This window comes from Protopterus annectens, chromosome 12.part0, assembly GCF_019279795.1.
Source record: "Protopterus annectens isolate FY-2018-M chromosome 12.part0, PAN1.0, whole genome shotgun sequence".
Classification (NCBI taxonomy): Eukaryota; Metazoa; Chordata; order Ceratodontiformes; family Protopteridae; genus Protopterus; species Protopterus annectens.
The window spans coordinates 1,154,116,766-1,154,134,720 of NC_056746.1; the positions used below are offsets into that span (position 1 = coordinate 1,154,116,766).

At 39.8% G+C, this 17,955-nt stretch overlaps 1 protein-coding gene across 4 annotated transcripts in view; it reads right to left on the minus strand.

Annotated features, from left to right (window-relative positions):
- Positions 1 to 17,955, minus strand: part of TLDC2 (TBC/LysM-associated domain containing 2) — a 379,676-nt gene that overhangs the window by 312,854 nt on the left and 48,867 nt on the right. Inside the window, exon 1 of one of the 4 annotated variants that reach the window (XM_044090182.1) lies at positions 11,936 to 12,488. The exons of 2 other annotated variants lie outside the window; for them this stretch is intronic. In XM_044090182.1, coding sequence (XP_043946117.1) covers positions 11,936 to 12,007 — 72 coding nt within the window. In that variant the 5' untranslated portion in view covers positions 12,008 to 12,488. Of the gene's footprint in view, positions 1 to 11,935; positions 12,489 to 17,955 lie in introns of those variants that run through there. One more of the 4 variants, XM_044090180.1, reaches the window with a different exon arrangement.

A 17,955-nucleotide genomic window follows, 5' to 3' on the forward strand; every position in this document is an offset into this window, starting at 1 on the left:
TTTTGCTAGGGATGGCATGAGCCATGCATCCTTGTAGGTGCTCATAGAGTGTAATTGTAAAGGATTCTGCATCTTGGGCAGTGTTATCCTTTAGCATGGGGGCTGTGAAAATTACCACCTCTGCCTTAAGTAAGGTGAAGTTTGCTTTAGAAAAGTTTTTCACTGTGGTTTCCTTGGTTGGGGGTGGTGGTGGGGTGTGGAACATCCAGGGTGATTAGTTTATGGTCTGATCTAACCAGTGACAGGTTGACCTCTGGTACGGAGCACCTGTCGCTCATGTTGGTGATGACCAGGTTCAATATGTTGTGGCCTCTGATAGGGGAGTTTACCAGCTGATCTAGGGCATTTGAGTTGATAAATTCCAGGAAGCGCTGAGCCTGGGAGTTTGTACTCAAGTAGTTTTCCCAGTTAATGGTAGGGTAATTGAAATCTCCCAAGATCAGGGTGTTCGGTAGGACCATCATTTTTTCCAGTGTCTCCAGAAAGGTGGAGTGGTGGTCCTGGGTCATGGAGGGTGATCTGTAGCAGGCCACAATTTGCATTGCAGATTTGCCCGATGTTAGTTGCACATGGATGATCTCAGAGGTATCATGCTGCGCCACTAACCTAAAGGTGTGAGTATCCTTGATGAATATGGATACACTCCCTCCTTTTGTGTTTTGGTCTGTGTTCTGTGGCCAAAATGTGTGGTCTTCCCTAACCCAGTTCAAGCATAACCTGAACCAGTGGCTGGAAAATTGGAAATTTACCCCTAGTATGTCATCTATGTCTCTGTTAGACAGAAGCAGCCTGTAAATACTTGACCACTTATGCCCAAGCCTACATATACCCCTTAAAATACCCCTAGGGTATCAAAACTTGTCAGATACATTTAGGAAGCATGTCTAGACTTATCAAGGCTCATTGAGGCCATTAGAATAGTAATCACCTATGAACTTACAAGCTGGAAATGGAAAGCCCTGGAGGCCTATCTTGTAAGGGAAAAAAAAGTAAAAGTAATGTCAGATTAATAACACCCTGAAGTGGAAAAGTTAGTAAAAGATGAACTCCCATACTGGAAAGATGACAGAAAGGGGAGAATAAAGCAAGCAAGAAGTCTTCTGTATCTGTAAAATCAGTCACACCAGTTATGGTTATACCTTTTAAATTATCTCAACTGCAAATGAGAGTGGATTAACTTTGCCACACCATGAGCAGAGTTGTAGATTTAGACAGCAAACACGTGACAGTTTAATCAGCAAAGTCTCATTCATTTTACCCAGAAATCAAACATCTCAGCCTGAGTATTAAACAAAAAGAGAGAGAGAGAAATATATAAAGTGCGGGGCTAGTCAGTATAGGCTGGTACTTTCCTCTCCTTTTTCACTATTATTTCTACTAAATCCTCTACTTCATGCCTTTCAGATTAGACAGAAAGCTTATCTGCATGCTTAAAACAAAGATTATAACTGAGGACCTCCTAGAAGAAAAAGAATATTGTAAATGCCAGCGGTTAATTCACCTATTCAGTACTTCTACTATGACAAGAATCAGCTGCACCACCTGCAGATATTTCTTTCTAAGAGATGCTGAAGCTGATGTAAAATATTGCATTGTATATTGTAAGTGAGGACTGGGGAGATAAGCACATATCTTCACTAAAAATATTTTGAATGTAGCAAGGCTGAACAACTTTAAACCTACGTCAGTCTTCCTTTTCTTTCTTAAATGAATGGTTTCAGGGATATGAATATACAGAAATTAGACACCTAATCCCTGGCCCCATGGAGGCCTGATTGCATAAGTCCACAGAGGACAGACAGAGTTGTACAGGCTTCACAAGACAGATACTGGGATCGTACTTCTCAGCTGTCTAGAATTTCACAGTATGACTTGATTGTTGCCTCATATTTTTAGTCTGTTCGTCATAAGATTTGTGATCTGGCAAATTATTAACGGACTGAAGTCGCTATATAATAGACATTTGAGCTTCAGACATCATGTCCTTCAGATCATGCATACTAACACAAAATCTGTTATTTAACTTTATAAGGACAACATATAAAACCTGTCCCTTATTCTGGGGGCATTTCTCCCCATTATTTTTGGCTTTGCTCAGGATTTCTGCATCAGCAGATTGGGGTGTTTGACTAAGATAATGGATCTGATAGGAAATTTAGCCAAAAAATGATTCTTTTATAAGGTAGTCTACTGCCAGATAAAGGATCCTTATGTCTTAGATAGCTACAAGGAACAATGCTTCTTGCATCCTGAGGGTTCAGTACTTTAAATACAGCCCCATATTAGCTCTTACCTGGGAGCAGTCCTTAGTCGAATGTAATAACAGGCTTTTTGGAAGGAAATGCTTAGAAAAAGCTGTCATAACTCAATAACACAGCAAATAAAATAGTGCACCATATGGCAAAATGTAATTTTGATGTCACTGATGAGGTATCAATGCCACAGCCAGCTTCAGACTTAGTTTTTCTATGTCTTTTATTTATTTTCCATTTCTTTACTGGGAAGGTCTGACTAGGTCCAGAGCTACCCATTTTCAGCAGAGGCCTGGGGAGAAAAGCTCCCAAAAAAAAATAAATAAATAACACAGTAAAAAATATACTCAAGTGATTTACACAATACTACAATAGTTAACGTCAAAAAACATCCTAAAGATAACAAAGATAAAATAAAGATAAAGATATTCCCTTAAATTCACACACTCCCTTAGCAAGAAAAATGAGGGAGAGCAATAAAATAGGTTTGAGAGCAGTCTTCTCAGTTTTTGTGTCTTTTTTTTCCTTATAAAAATGCTAGTGGGCAAAAAATGTGAATCAGTGAGCATGTTTTTAGACCTATTTTGCCTATGAAGAATGCTGTCCGGCCATATCTTGCATTGTGGGCAGCTCCTCAGACTCTTATTTCCAAGAGATTCTAGCCCTTTATCAGATTCCCTCTTGCATTTCTACTATGGATGGATCATATTGTGCTTGCAGAGTTAATTTCTCCTCTTTTCACTATCGAGTAAGTGGTACTTCCAAGTAGTAACATATACTCATATGAAAGAAATTCAAACAGTGTGTCTGTCAGTGCAAGCATTCCTAAAATGTCTTGCAGCTAGGACAGGTCATAGTCATGTGGTATCTGAATAAACAGATGGGAGCACATTCCTTTTAATTTTGCAGACTAATCTTAAAAATATGGAAGTCGGTAGTATACTGACATAAATGAAGCAAGATTCAATAACAGCTGGTGTTTTTCACAAGGACAAAGCCCATTGAGGGGATTTTCGCCAGGAGTTGGTAAATACATCATTAACCACAGTCAGGTGGTAATTATAGCAATATTTCAAAAGATATATAATGTTATTTCAAAAGACATTATTTCTTACATTTATTAACTCACTAACACCTGCTGGCAATCATTTAATGAGATGTTACATTCCTGACTGCTAGCAGACTGATCAACAATTACCTTCAGTGCACAAAGAAACTAAATGTGTGAAAAGTTTTTTCAACTGAACATGTGAAACAGCTTTTTGCCTTATGTGTTCAGTTAAAAATAATTTTCTCACATTTAGCTTCATCTCTGCACTGAATACTGCAAGCTCACTGTTACACTGAAACAAAAGAGTCTCTGCAGTCTTATTTTTATGCCCTTTGGCTTGAATAAAATAAGGCACAGTAAAAAAATTTGCTCAAGTAATTTATACAATATTACACTAGTTAAGATCAAAGGTAATCCTAAAGATAACAATGTAGCCTGTTTGGATATTCCCTTAAATTCACATATTCCCTTTGAGAGAAAAATAGCCTTCATATTTTCATCTTTCCAAATACCTGTGTGAGATGTAAGGATCCTTTATCTGGCAGTAGCCTACCTGAGGAAAGCGTCCTTTTCGGCTTAATTTTCTATCAGCTCCATTGCATTACTACAATGCATGCATCAACCTCAAACCTAGGTCAAAAGTTTCAGGGATGTGAATACTTAGAAATTAGGCAGGCTCTCCCCCATTTTCTCTCAAAGGGAATGTATGAATTGAAAGGAATATTCAAACAGGCTCCATTGTTATATTTAGGATGGTCTTTGATCAAAAAATATTTTAAATGTACGAGGGCAGAACAACCTTAAAACTAGGACAGTCCTCCTTTTCTTTCTTAGATTAAAGGTTTCAGGAATGTGAATATACAGAAATTAGACACCCAATCCCTGGCCGCATGGAGGCCTGATTACATAAGGCCACAGAGGACAGCCCAGTGTTATACAGGATTTACATGACATATACTGGGATCATACCTCTCAACTCTCCAGAATTTCACAGAATGTCCTCAACCTTGAAAAATTAAAAGGAATGTTCTCTTGTTTTTATTCAGACACACAACTAGAGCTATATGAGTGGAGCAGTAAAACAAGTAGGTGTGAATAAAGCTCCATTGATTAATGTGCCTTTTTCAGACAATGGATGCCTGCTCACATACATAAGACATCCTCTTTGCACTGAGCATCAACTCATTTTTATAAATATACATTTGTAGTGAAAGGATGCAGCTGTGTAGTTCATGGCCACTAATGTTATGGCTTTGAGTGACTGTAGCTGTTTTAATGGAGAATAGAGCACTAAGTTTGCTGTGGAACTGAGCTTCTTGGGAATTTTCATGGACTTCAGTCAATGTCTTAGCATAAGCCAGTATGAGTGGTTTAAGAAATCTGCTGAACAGATTTTTATGGTGATAATTGCAGTTTACCAACTCTTAAAAAGATGTTATTTAGCCAGTCAAGTAGCCCTTTCAGTGCTATTTTGGGACATGTCATTTAATACTCTGTTATCTAATATTAAAGGTATTATATCTTCCAGAACCCAACCAGTGTGTTAACTATGTGCCTAGAAAAAAACTAGTAAACAACAATTAGAGGTCCATGTCATCACAGGCAATACCAGGAAACCAGAAACTATCACTGCACAGTTGCTGCACAATACAAAACCACTGCATTCAAGAGTTCAGTGGTGATTTATTCATAACCAGTTGTTGAGTGCTTTGGTCCCAGCATCTCAGGACTTCATCAGAACATGCTGTAAGGTTAAAATTCACTAGTTTAAATATTACTGTTCACTGATTCATCAATCATTAAATAAACATAGTTAAACGAATGTAATTGGACAAATAGATCAGTGCGCTAAATAAAACAGAAACATTTAAAGAACCATTTAAAATACATTTAAAAATGTTATATATAAACTTTAGAAGCTTTTGAACTATAATACTTTGTAGATAGGATTAAAATGTTAAAGTAATACTCAGAATAAAATAACATTCATATAAAGTAAAATATGTATAAAAGCTTGGATAAGTTACAATGTAAGACTATGATGCGAGTGCAAACCAAGAAAACTGGTGATGGTGCCTTCATTTTTAACACTGGGTGAATTGAGATGTGTTCATTTAATCCAGGGAGTGTTATGGCATATAACTGAATTTGCTTCACTAGTTCTCTGTATTCAGTTTGGTTTTTCTCACTGGCCACCTCTAATACTCAGATTCGCTATTTCTAAAATTCCAAATTCGAAATTGGTGAAGCCATCACAGACTAGGGAATGCTTGTACAGGGCATTGTAAGTGTTTCCTTTTCTAATATCATATGTGTATTGGTATATATACACACACACACACACACACACACACTTACACACATATATAGCGCTTAACTTTAATAGACTGCTTATGTTGTACTGTGTTGTTTGAACTACTTTTTGGAATTGTTCCAATTGTTTTATGTTTCACTGAGTGGACACCTTTTATAGTCTTGTGTTTTATTTTTACAAGTTTACCTGATAACTACTTCTTCACTTCTACTTTATTGCTATTCAGTCTTTTTAATTTGTACCACCTGTCTCAAGGACTCTTCAGATGTACTTGTGTCTTGTCATAGAATCAAAGAATTATATAGAATGTACGAGGAAACTGAGCCATGTGGCTATTTATACCTTGTAAGCACCCACCCTTAGACTTTACCTCCTTTTTCAGGGAGTGATAGGTCAGTCATACCTGGGGCGAATTTATGAATCCCATCCAATTGACTAATTCCTTCACAAAAGAAGATAGTGAATCACATTGCTTGATCTGGAGACAAAGTTTGTTCCAGAGAAGAGGTAGCCATTGCATAACAAATATGTCTTTCCACTGTAATTAGTTTAATTTATTAAGCATGTTCAGATTTCTGGTTCAGTGTTCACAGGGCTGTTTCATTTGTGAAGAACTAAAAGGTTTTGGACTGACAGAGCCCTGATAACCTGGAATGCAAGGCATAGATCACCCCTAAGGAGTCTGTAGGATACAGAATACAGGGACAAGGCCAACACCTTCTTTTGATAACTCAGGTCCTTTAGTCCCATACTCTTTTTTTGTCAGGAACCTTTGAGATCTCTCTCTCTCTCTCTCTCTCTCTCTCTCTCTAACTGTTTGATATGTTTAGCAAGATATGGCCCAAAGGGGAATGGTGTTCTATGATAACCTTGATCATTACAGAATATAGAAGGGTCAAGACTTCTTTGGACCTAGAGATAATACCCTTTATGACCAGCTGTGCCAGACAGAAGGATTTCCTTATTACTGTTGCAACACGATGGTCAAAGGAGAGGGAGTCAGCTACCCATATTCCAAGGTCTGTCACATCTTCATTTTGGGGAGGGGTGTTTTCTGTACTATAAGCAGGGTCGAGGATGTGTCTGCAAGTGAAACAATATTGCATTTTTAGCATTTAGTTCTATCCCAATGTCAGTGCACCAGCTGCTAATATATGTAAGTTCACTTTCTAGCTTTTGTTTATCAGAAGAGGATTTAAGTATAACACACGGGTTACCATCACCGGCAAACATGGCTAACCAGAGTTCCTGATTTTTGATATGGAGTCAGTGAAGTATATGCAAGAAAGCAAAGGATCTAGGATGGAACCATGTGGTACCCCACTGATTACTTTTATGCTCTCTGACTCCACACCTGCCACCCTCACAGTCTGGGTTTTATCCCTCTGCCAGTTAGCTAGCTGTCTAACTACATGGGGATTGTTTTGGAGTGCATTTACCTTATTAATAATGTTGGTATGTGGTATAGTATCAAATGCTTTGGCAAGATCAAGGTATGCTGTATGGACTGTGAGATCTCTATCCATAGCTTGTGTTACTTTGTCAAAAAAGTTAACAGATTCATTAGACAAGATCTATTAATAAAGCCAAACTGCTGAGGGTCAAGTCTTATGAGATTTTTTTTATATCATAGTTTATTATGTCTTTTTTAATCTCTCCAAGTCTTTTGGGTTTCTAATACCATGATGGGAATGAACCCCATTCTTAAGTCAAAGTGTGATTAAAGTTCAAGAAATTAGTATTGTTTTAATCTAATCTTTAATGTTAGCCAGAAGTGCTTTTTGCAGCACCTGCAATGTGCCCAGTAATGACTCCTTCTGCATTTCATATGTATCGGAAACATATATAAGTATGACCATAAATTATTTTTTTATAAGACCCATTGCTCCTACTACTACTGGAACTGTCTGGGTATCTTTCTTCCACATTGCCCTCATTTCTGCCTGCAAATCCTTGTATTTTATGACTTTGTGTCTGTCTGTACGTAAGGCACTATAGTCGCTGGATGTAGCAATTTTAATGATTAATGCTACTTTTGCCTTTTTTTACAGACTACTGTATCTGGTTCTCTTGCATCTGATTTTTAAACTGTTATTTATTTATTTCCAGTTTGATAACCGGGGGAGGTCCACTGGGCCCAAAAGGCCCATAAAGCCCATTTTCAGTGGAGGCCCGGGGAGAAAAGCTCCATAATAAAAACAATTACAGAAATTAAAACAAGCAAGCATAGAATCATACATTTCTACAAATTATCCATAGAATAATGCAAAAGAACACATACATATGAAATATGTGAATAATATAATTTTTACAATCAAATTCAGAGAGCCATTTGCATGGAGAGCCATTTGCACAGAGTAGAGATGGGAGCCTGTGTACAGTATTTAAATAGTAAGCACACAGGGGAGAAAAATTCAATATACAGTTGATGTAGAGGGGGGAGCTGTAGAAATAGCAGAAAGTAGAGGTGTTTGAAGGAGAACATGTCTAGGAGACATAAGAGGGATTTAGGTAGGAAGGGTACAATTACATTTCCAGTTTTGGGAGAGGTGGGAGTAGAGTAGGGATTTAATGTGTTCAGAGTTTGTAGTGATTCTTAGCAGGGGTGGGAGAGAGTTCCATTTTTTGGCCAGTGAGTAGGAAAGGAGAAACTGGCCAGGGGGTCATTTAGGTTTGTGTACAGAAAGTAGATTTTGTTGGGCTGATCTTAGGGGTCTGAGTGGTGCGTAGAAAGGCAAGATATTAGTTAGAGCAGAGCATACAGTAGGTTTAAAGATTAGTCTGTGGGCTGTAGTAAGTTGAAGGTAGTCTAGATGATTAGGAAGCTCGAGCCACTTTAGACTGTGGAGATTGGTGCAATGGTGGGTGCAGTGAGTAGATTTAGTAGCAAATTTGGCGATTTTGTTGTAGCAGCTTTCTAATTTTGAGGAGATGGAAGCTGAGAGGTTAGTTAGAAGTGGAGCACGATACAATAGGGAAGGTAGTTGGTAGGAGGAGGCGAGGGTTTGCCTTGTAGCAATAGAGAGAAAGTGAGCATTTCTATATAGCATACCAAGTTTCTGATGTTTTTTTTTGATATTCAGTTGAACATGTGTATCAAATTTCAGATGTTCATCAATGGTAACACCAAGAAATTTGGCAGAAGGAACAACTTCTATAGAGGAGTGAGTATGGCTGGTGATCTTGAAGGATTGCTTGTGAAGAGGATGGGCTTTTGTGGGGGAGAAAAGAAAGATTTTGGATTTATTGGCATTAAGGGAGAGATGATTTTGAAGCATCCAGTTCTCTGTAGTTGTGAAGGTCAATTGGGTTTTAGTCTGGAGCTCAGGAAGGCTAAGGGCAGAGCAGACTAAAGTGGAGTCGTCAGCATATTGCACTATTTGAGCATTTGGAATTGCAGTGTGAAAATTATTGATGAATATGTTAAAGAGCATAGGTCCGAGTATAGATCCCTAGGGGACTCTGGTAGGTGTATGTAGGAAGGTTGAAGTAACAGTTTGCCATATTACAGCTTGGGATCTGTCAGAGAGATAACTTTTGAACCATGAAAGGGTATCTAAGGAGAGATTGAGGTTAGAAAGGTGATTGAGAGGATGGGTATGTGATACAGTGTCGAATGCCTTGGATAGATCAAGAAGGACAGTGGAGACAGTTTCTCCAGCATCACGGGCATGGTTAACAATGTCTACGAAAGAGAGAAGAGCAGTTGTAGTAGTATGGCCAGGACACAAGCCGTGTTGTGTAGGGGTGAGGAATTGGTTATTGAGGAGGTGGGGCATGAGCTGCAGGTGAATGCAATTTTAAAGTACTTTTGAAATTGGGGAAAGAGTGGTTATTGGTCTGAAGTTAGAGATGCTATTGTTTTTGCCTCCTTTGTGGAGGGGCAAGATGTAGGCGGCTCTCCATAATTTGGGGACGTAAGATTCCTGAATGGATCTATTGATGAGAATGCTGATGGGGATGGCGATACCATCTGCAGCGTGCTTGAGAAAGAGTGAGGGAATATTGTAGGGGGCATTGGAGCATGGCTTAAGTTTGGAAAGAAGCTCTTTAATGTAGGAAGTTGAGACTGGTTTTAGCTGAAAAATAGGGGGAGGATTAGCAGTGGGGGGTCGTGGAGTAGAGGGGGAAGTGGTACTAAGGGAAGGGGAGGGGATATAGTTGGGAAAAGTGAGTTCAGCTATAGAGTTGGTAAAGACGTAGTTAAAAAGGGCGGCAATTTCTTTGTCGGTTTTATTGTTGTTGGGACAGGGATTGGATTTAGCGCCAGGATGCATAAGCGAGTTGATGGAGTTCCAGAATTGTTTGGGATTTTTGGAGTGAGTGGACTGTAGTTTGGTATAATAAGACTTTTTATCATTAGTGATATGCTTTTAGGTTTTGTAGACAGTTATTAGGAGAAAAATGCATATACAGGAGATAAGGGAAGTTTGTAGAAGTGTAAGAGTCATGGTTAATTAGAGTAAATTAAGATTAGAGCAGGTAACAGGGTCATAGGTGAGTGTTTGGTGAGAAGGTGGAGGAGTTTAACTGAGAGTACAGGCTGGTAAGGAATAGAGAAGGGGTGGGATTACAAATTGAATGAAAGCTGGGGGGATAGAGAATTAGATTGGCTTAGGGGAAGGGGAGAAGATTCAAAGTTACAATAAAGGTAAGTGTACTGGGGTGGGTGGGAATTGGGGGTAGGGTAATGGTGCGGAGTGAGCCCGCAGAGCGAACGGAGTGGGTAGAGCCACTGAGGGGGTGAACTCTAGGAAAACAGAGGAGAGATGAAAGGTAAGGTAAGTTTGGGTGGGAATAGGTAGGAGGTAAGAGCCTTGATAGTAGTGATAGTAAGCAGGGTAGGTAAGTGATGTAGAGTACAGGTAGAAGAAAATAGTGGGGCTGTAGTTCAAGTTATGAAAATTGGGAGCCTAAGAGTGGAATATTTAGTCAGTGGGATAGATCTAGGAGAAGGGTGCCACCTAGTGGACAAATGCAGTATAGCAAACAATAGCTTCTTTAGGGAAGTAGCAGGTCTAGAAATACGAGGAGGGAAAGATTGCAATTATATACAGAGAGCACAAGAGGAGAAGGTATGGAAGTAGGTGAAGAGAAGGGCTTTGGCTGCTGGTCACCCTAGCTAGGGAGTGTACAAAAACCTGAAGTATCAAAAAAAATTGTTTAGTTGTACTGCCTGTAGTTTTAAAAACACATACTTTCTTTTCTTTGAAAGATTGATGCACAGGGAGTATATATACATACAGTTCCTTAGTTTAGGGAATGGACAGCAGTTGTTACGGTGGAATAAGGCTGTAGGTCAGCAATAGTCAGGGCAAATTCTCAACTGTAGGACAGTACAGGCAGGTTGGATAGATGGGTAAATAAATGGAGAGAGAAACAATGAGGTAAAGTAAACAGAATGTTAAACAGAATGTTACAAAACACTAATGAAGAGAACTAGAGGATGAGCATGTAAGCACTTACTTAGGCAAAGTAGTCTCTGTTCTACATGTGCAAAATAGCAAATGAGAAATAAAAAACAGACATTTTCAGTTGTGTAGGCACAAAGATAAGAAAAAAAAAGTAATACATTCAATAGCATCACAATAATCCCACAAATCCACAGCAATACCACTCTAAAGTGGATTAGAGTAATTTGCATTTAACAGTAATAAGTTAGGAACAACGAATGCTGCTGAAATGCAGGCAAAGTCAGCGTGGGTGTAGATAGGATAACACAATCACTAAACAAAACATAGCATGTTTGGTGTAAGAAGGGGGTTACAACTGTAGTAATATGTATATTAATAGTACAAATCAGAAAAGATCCTTACAAACTACAGATAGTTACATTTAAAAGCAAAGCTCCACATGAGCCACGCTACTCAGTTATGGCGTTTGCAATGTAATATAATGCATTTACACAAAAGAAAATGGATAGGGCTGGTAAACAGCCACGCTACACAATTACAGCTTTTATAAGTTAAACAAGATGCATTTACACAAACAAAATTGCAGCGGAACCTCTAACCGCGACATACGATAGTGTAACCATTCCACGTGCAGTCACGCTACTCAGTTTTGGCATTTACAGATTAAAGCATTATATTTACACAAAAAATAGCAGCAGTACCTCTAACAGCTATCTACGATAGCGAATAACCGTTCCACGTGTAGGAATGCAAAACACAGGTAGCCGTTAATTAAAAACCCAAGGCCACTTACAGTTAAAGCTAGTTACTTCCTGAGGCAGAAAATACATGCGTTCTAGCACATTATTTGTTAATAAAAAAGTTATACATAGCAAAAAAACAGTGACTGCAAGGCGCAACTTACATAAAGTGTGGACTCTGGAGCCAGGGATGTGCAGCAGTTGAGAGGTAGATCAGGAGTTAAAGATGGCATCATATAGGGCAGGTATATTTATGAGGTTGACGAGCTTGTAAGAGGGAAGGGGAGAGGAATAGGATAGGTGAGGGCAGATGGGGGCCGGAAGTAACTAGAAGTCTACAACAAAGGAGGGGGCAGGGAGGGAGCCGGTACCGATACTACGGTAAGTAGTACACACTGTCCGGCTTGAGAAAAAAGGGTGCAGTGAGGAGATAAATGAGGGACAAAGGCAGGAAACGAAAATAGGGCTAGGAGCAAAGTAACTATAAGTAAGGGGAGATGGTGAGATGAGAGGTTGTAAGATAAAGCAGGATCAGAGCTACTGAGGGAGTGAACCCTAGGAAAACAATCAGAGAAGAGATGAAAGGTAAGGTAAGTTTGGGTGGGAATAGGTAGGAGGTAAGAGCCTTGATAGTAGTGATAGTAAACAGGGTAGGTAAGTGATGTAGAGTACAGGTAGAAGGAAATAGTGGGGCTGTAGTTCAACAAGTTATGAAAATTGGGAGCCTAAGAGTGGAATATTTAGTCAGTGGGATAGATCTAGAAGAAGGGTGCCACCTAGTGGACAAACGCAGTATAGCAAACAATAGCTTCTTTAGGGAGGTAGCAGCTCTAGAAATACGAGGAAGGAAAGATTGCAATTATATACAGAGGGCACAAGAGGAGAAGGTATGGAAGTAGGTGAAGAGAAGGGCTTTGGCTGCTGGTCACCCTGGCTAGGGAGTGTACAAAAACCTGAAGTATCAAAAAAATGTTTATTGTACTGTCTGTAGTTTTAAAAACACATACTTTCTTTTCTTTGAACGACTGATGCACAGGGAGTATATAGATATGGTTCCTTAGTTTAGGGAATGGACAGCAGTTGTTGCGGTGGAATAAGGCTGTAGGTCAGCAAAAGACAGGGCAAATTCTCAACTGTAGGACAGTACAAGCAGGTTGGATAGTCCCTTTTCTTTGAATTCAGTCGCATACCGTCTGCTCAGAGGTGATCTGTGCCTGACATATAAGGCCATGTCCAACCCGGAATTAATGGACATGCTCCACCTCAAAAAATCCAAATCCACCAGAGCCACGAGAGCAAGAGACTTAAACCTCAACACGGATATAAATAGGACGTGCTGGAGGGACAGATTCATCACCCAGAGACTCCCTACACTATGGAACAGAATCCCAGTCCATGTGAGGCAGAGCCCCTCACTGACTCTGTTCAAGAGAAATCTTGACGAATGGATGGGAGATCATAGGTTTACCCCGGGAATCATCTCTGTGTCACTGCTGGACAGAGGCACAGCAAACTAATGGGTATAGTATTCTCATCCTAAGGGGTGGTGAAAGCCACACACACTCTGGCTAGGCTTATAAATGCCCTAGGGCAGATAGCCTAGTATGAACCTATGAACCTATGAACCTATGACTGATGCACAGGGAGTATATAGATATGGTTCCTTAGTTTAGGGAATGGACAGCAGTTGTTGTGGTGGAATAAGGCTGTAGGTCAGCAACAGACAGGGCAAATTCTCAACTGTAGGACAGTACAAGCAGGTTGGATAGTTTCTTTTCTTTGAAGAAACTAGTAACAAGAAACTGAAACAAGTTCAGCGGACAAACTGGTATAGAACAATACTGTAGTAGAAACAAAATACAACAATCTATCTAGTATATACTTAGGTATAATGATTCATCCACATCTAATCACTAATTTTCTGGATGATTTCTACAACCTAATAGAGAATACTATGTACATATATTTTATGATTAAAAACTATAGTAAAAACTATGGTAAGGACTATTCATGAAATCTCACCTAATATCCTAATAATATTTTAATCAACAAGGAAAGGTTTAATGCTAATGTGGTCATTGAGACCAGGATATCTTATCTTGTTTGCTAATCTTATAATAATGTTCATATATCTTCCTTCATAACAACCTCTGTTATTAAGTTATTCAAGCATGTTCTTTCCTCCAATGTAAGAGATGAAAACCTAAACTTGTTAATTTTTCTTTGAAGGACTGATGCACAGGGAGTATATAGATACAGTTCCTTAGTTTAGGGAATGGACGGCCATGGTGGTGCAGTGGTTAGCACTGCCGCCTCACAGCAAGAGGCTCTCCAATTTGATTCTCAGCTGGGGTACCTTCTGTGCGGAGTCTGCATGTCCTCCCTGTGGTCGCATGGGTTTCTTCCGGGTACTCCGGTTTCCTCCCACATCCCAAAGACATGCAGTAGGTGGATTGGACACTCTAAATTGGCCCTAGGTGTGAGTCTGTGTGTGTGTGTGCCTTTTGTGGAAGGTTGGGCGCTGGGCTGGCAACTTGACACCGTAAAACTCCACTGCCAATCATGAGTGGACAGATGATCCACTGTTGCGACCCCTAACCGGAAAAAAGCCGAAAGAAGAAGAAGAAGAAGAAGTTTAGGGAATGGACAGCAGTTGTTGTGGTGGAATAAGGCTGTAGGTCAGCAACAGACAGGGCAAAGTCTGAACTGTAGGACAGTACAAGCAGGTTGGATAGTTTCTTTTCTTTGAAGGACTGATGCACAGGGAGTATATAGATATGGTTCCTTAGTTTAGGGAATGGACAGCAGTTGTTGCGGTGGAATAAGGCTGTAGGTCAGCAACAGACAGGGCAAATTCTGAACTGTAGGACAGTACAAGCAGGTTGGATAGATAAGGTGTGGACTCCGCAGCCAGGGACGTGCAGCAGCTGAGAGGTAGATCAGGAGTTGGTAATAGATGATCCCATGTGATATAAACTTCATCATTTTCTATGATGCCTTGTGCCTCATGTTTCTAGTGTTTTAACCTACTTCAGTATTATAAGGTTTGCACATTCCCCAGTGCAACAGTCTTGCCACATTATTATGTCTTTCAGTATACAGTCCTTCTGCCATTAGTATGTCACAACCAGGAACAAGATGTGCGACTGTTTCCAATTTTGTTTTACAAAACCTACATTTGTCTGTTTCTCCCACATGTTCAGTTCTAATAAGCTTTTTTCTGTTATTGTGTTGTTTAATTATGTATGTGGACCACTGGGCTGGTTTGCTCTTTCCTTTCTTTTTTTTTAGTTTTGGTAAGGACTGACAGATTTATACAGTTTTCTAGGTGATCGTAGAATTTATTTGCATAACTACTAGCCATGACTATATTTTAAAAAGTACTGTTATATTTGAAACTAGAGAATTTCTCATAGAATTGTAGGAAATTTGTACATTTGAAGTCTTTGAATATTGTGATATTTGTCTCAGCTGGTTCAGGGATTTTGAAAACGAAGGTTACTAATTTGTGATCGGACTTGACTGGGGAAGGGTATACCTGCGAGATAGTGCATTAGCTGCCACATTTATACTTGATGTAAATGAATTTCCTGTTTAGATCAATGTATCCCATGATGATGCAGCACAGTTCAGAGTTCACAATGTCTTGGTGTTCCATTTCAGCTTGTGCAGCTTTGAATGACTAGTGGCATCAGCTGTACTTCCTTAGATAAGAACTAAAACAGTATGCTTAATAAAATGCGTTAAAATATAAAAGAAGACATAATGAGAGTGAAACACTGGCTGGGGAGCCATTTCTTCTTTGTGGGGGTCTGGAGAGTGGGGTGTTACTTAATCTGAAGTAATCTTTCTGGGCTGAGAGAAAAGGTTTGATATCTTCAGGTAAAGGAAGCCACTTCTTCTACTGAAGCACAACAGAAGCCATATCATTGCTTCAGCTGTTGCCAAGAATAAAGAGAATTTGGACTGCAGTGGACTGCAGGAAAGTGAGAGTCCTGGAATAGTGGTCCAGCCTTCCAGCTGTACCTCTCTACAGTTGCTTTGACACAATGGGATTACTATGGAAGAGCTGCTACGATAAACTTAGGAAGGTTTTGGCAACCTTTATAGGGGACAGCTGCATGGGCAAGAGAAGAGAAGAGAAGAGAAGAGAAGAGAAGAGAACAACATTTGGTTTGGGACTCCTTTATTGGAGGTAGAACAAAGGAAGAAGTAGACAGAGTGGCCGGGTATCCTTCTGGGACTATGTCTGGAAAGAATATGTAGCAGAATCTTAGAATTATTAGAATATCTGCACAGGGAAAGGATGTGGCTGTTATTGTCCTTCTGAAACAAATTATTTTGCTGAAAAAGGGTTTAGTACAGTACAAGAAGATTTTTTTAAAACTCGAGCATAGCATTAGCTAGGGTAGTGCACAGTGACTTTCTCCTGTTGCCTGTGGTTTGAGTCATGCTAGGCTACTTTACACTATATAGCTCAGTATATAGTTGAATAACTACTACATAACTCAGGGCATTGTTTTTTTATGGAGACTGAAATTCCATTTTTTTGCATTTTCTGCTACTACTGCCTGCAGAACCTCCCTCAGCCAATCACCCCATTTGTTTCCTTCACAGCTTAGGACATCCAGGTAGCCACAGGGGTGGCTTGATTTTTTTCTGTTTTCTCCCCAGCTCTAACAATATGTATTCTTAGTGAGGTACTGGGGAGGAGATGTGCAATGTGCTGACAGTGGAGGACATCACCTCATTCCTGCAAGTTGTGCCCCTTCCCTCACAGCATGAAATGTGGTCTCTCCAGTCTCTGCCCTCCAAGTACTGACAAGAGTCACAAAACCAGCACTCAACCCCCTGGGAGGGGTGCGGGCCATTCTCTTTCACTCCTCCCCCTCCCTGCCTGGATACTTTACTGACAGAGTTGATAATCAAGATTATTTAATCTTGTTTAAAAGTGTGAAATAGTTTAAAAGTGTGGAACCACAGTGTGTGGCTTTAAATTGCCATATTTAAAACCTGAATTCCATCAGTTAGATATGTAAGGCATGCCTGGAACCCAAGGTACAGGTGTCAAAAGAAGGGGACATGTCTGTAATAGAAGCAGGGATTATCTGTTTATGGTTTATATACTGTATAACCTTTCTATTGCACAACTACCATGTTGTTGTGTCTTTCGGCTTTTCCCGGTTAGGGATTGCCACAGCGGAACTCCGGTCCGCTAATGATTGGTAGTTGATTTTTACGTGCCGAGTTACCAGCCCTGACGCACAACCTTCAACGAAGGTATGCCCATTCACACATGTCTCCATGCAGAAGACGCTCTAGCTGAGAATCGAACTGGACAGCATCTTACTGTGAGGCGACAACGCTACCGCAGCACCACCACTGCGGGACATACGACTACCATGTTGTACATTTAAATAATTGTTTGAAAACATGTTCCGCTGACTGATACTCCTCATGTATTATGTTTTGGAAGTGGCCAGGACAGGTCCTGAAGGAAGGCATTGCAACTGACATTCTTATCTGTTGGGCCATACATAAAAAAAATAAATAAATAAAATGTCACTTTATCCTCAAAGGAAGCTAGAAAAGATTTAATGCTATATTTTGTAAAGAATAGCTTGATTAATGCTGTACAGTCCTCAGACAGTTTACAGTCACTCAGTAGAGTCCTAGAAAACAGTTAAGTACTGAAAGGCACACTAAAACATCTATAAACATGGTAATAGTGTGATATGCTGCATAGATATGTGATTGCCTGCATTTAATGCATTCTTATTCATGGTCTGTGTATGTTAAAAGTTATACCTGCGGGGTACAATACACTGTCACCACTGATGGAACATTTAACATACTTTGTTAGGAAGGGAGAACTCTTCTGGGCACTTCAAAGGAGAGAAAAACCTAAGGTAAGTACACAAGTCTAAAGAAAAGAGACAGAATGTGGGTCGGAGGTGACATGAGATGTGAGAGAAAGTGAGCTGTGTCCACAGAACAGAAGGAGAAGGTATCCAAACAACATAATAAAAATGCTCTTAACAGAATGGCTGGAATCATTCCAGTCACTGAAAATAATAGATACAAAGCTGGTAACACCTCTGACCACTCTCTGTAGATAAACATTGGTAAAGAAAGTGACACCTGATGATAGGTGGAAGCGTAAAGTGAAGCCTCAAAAAGGAAG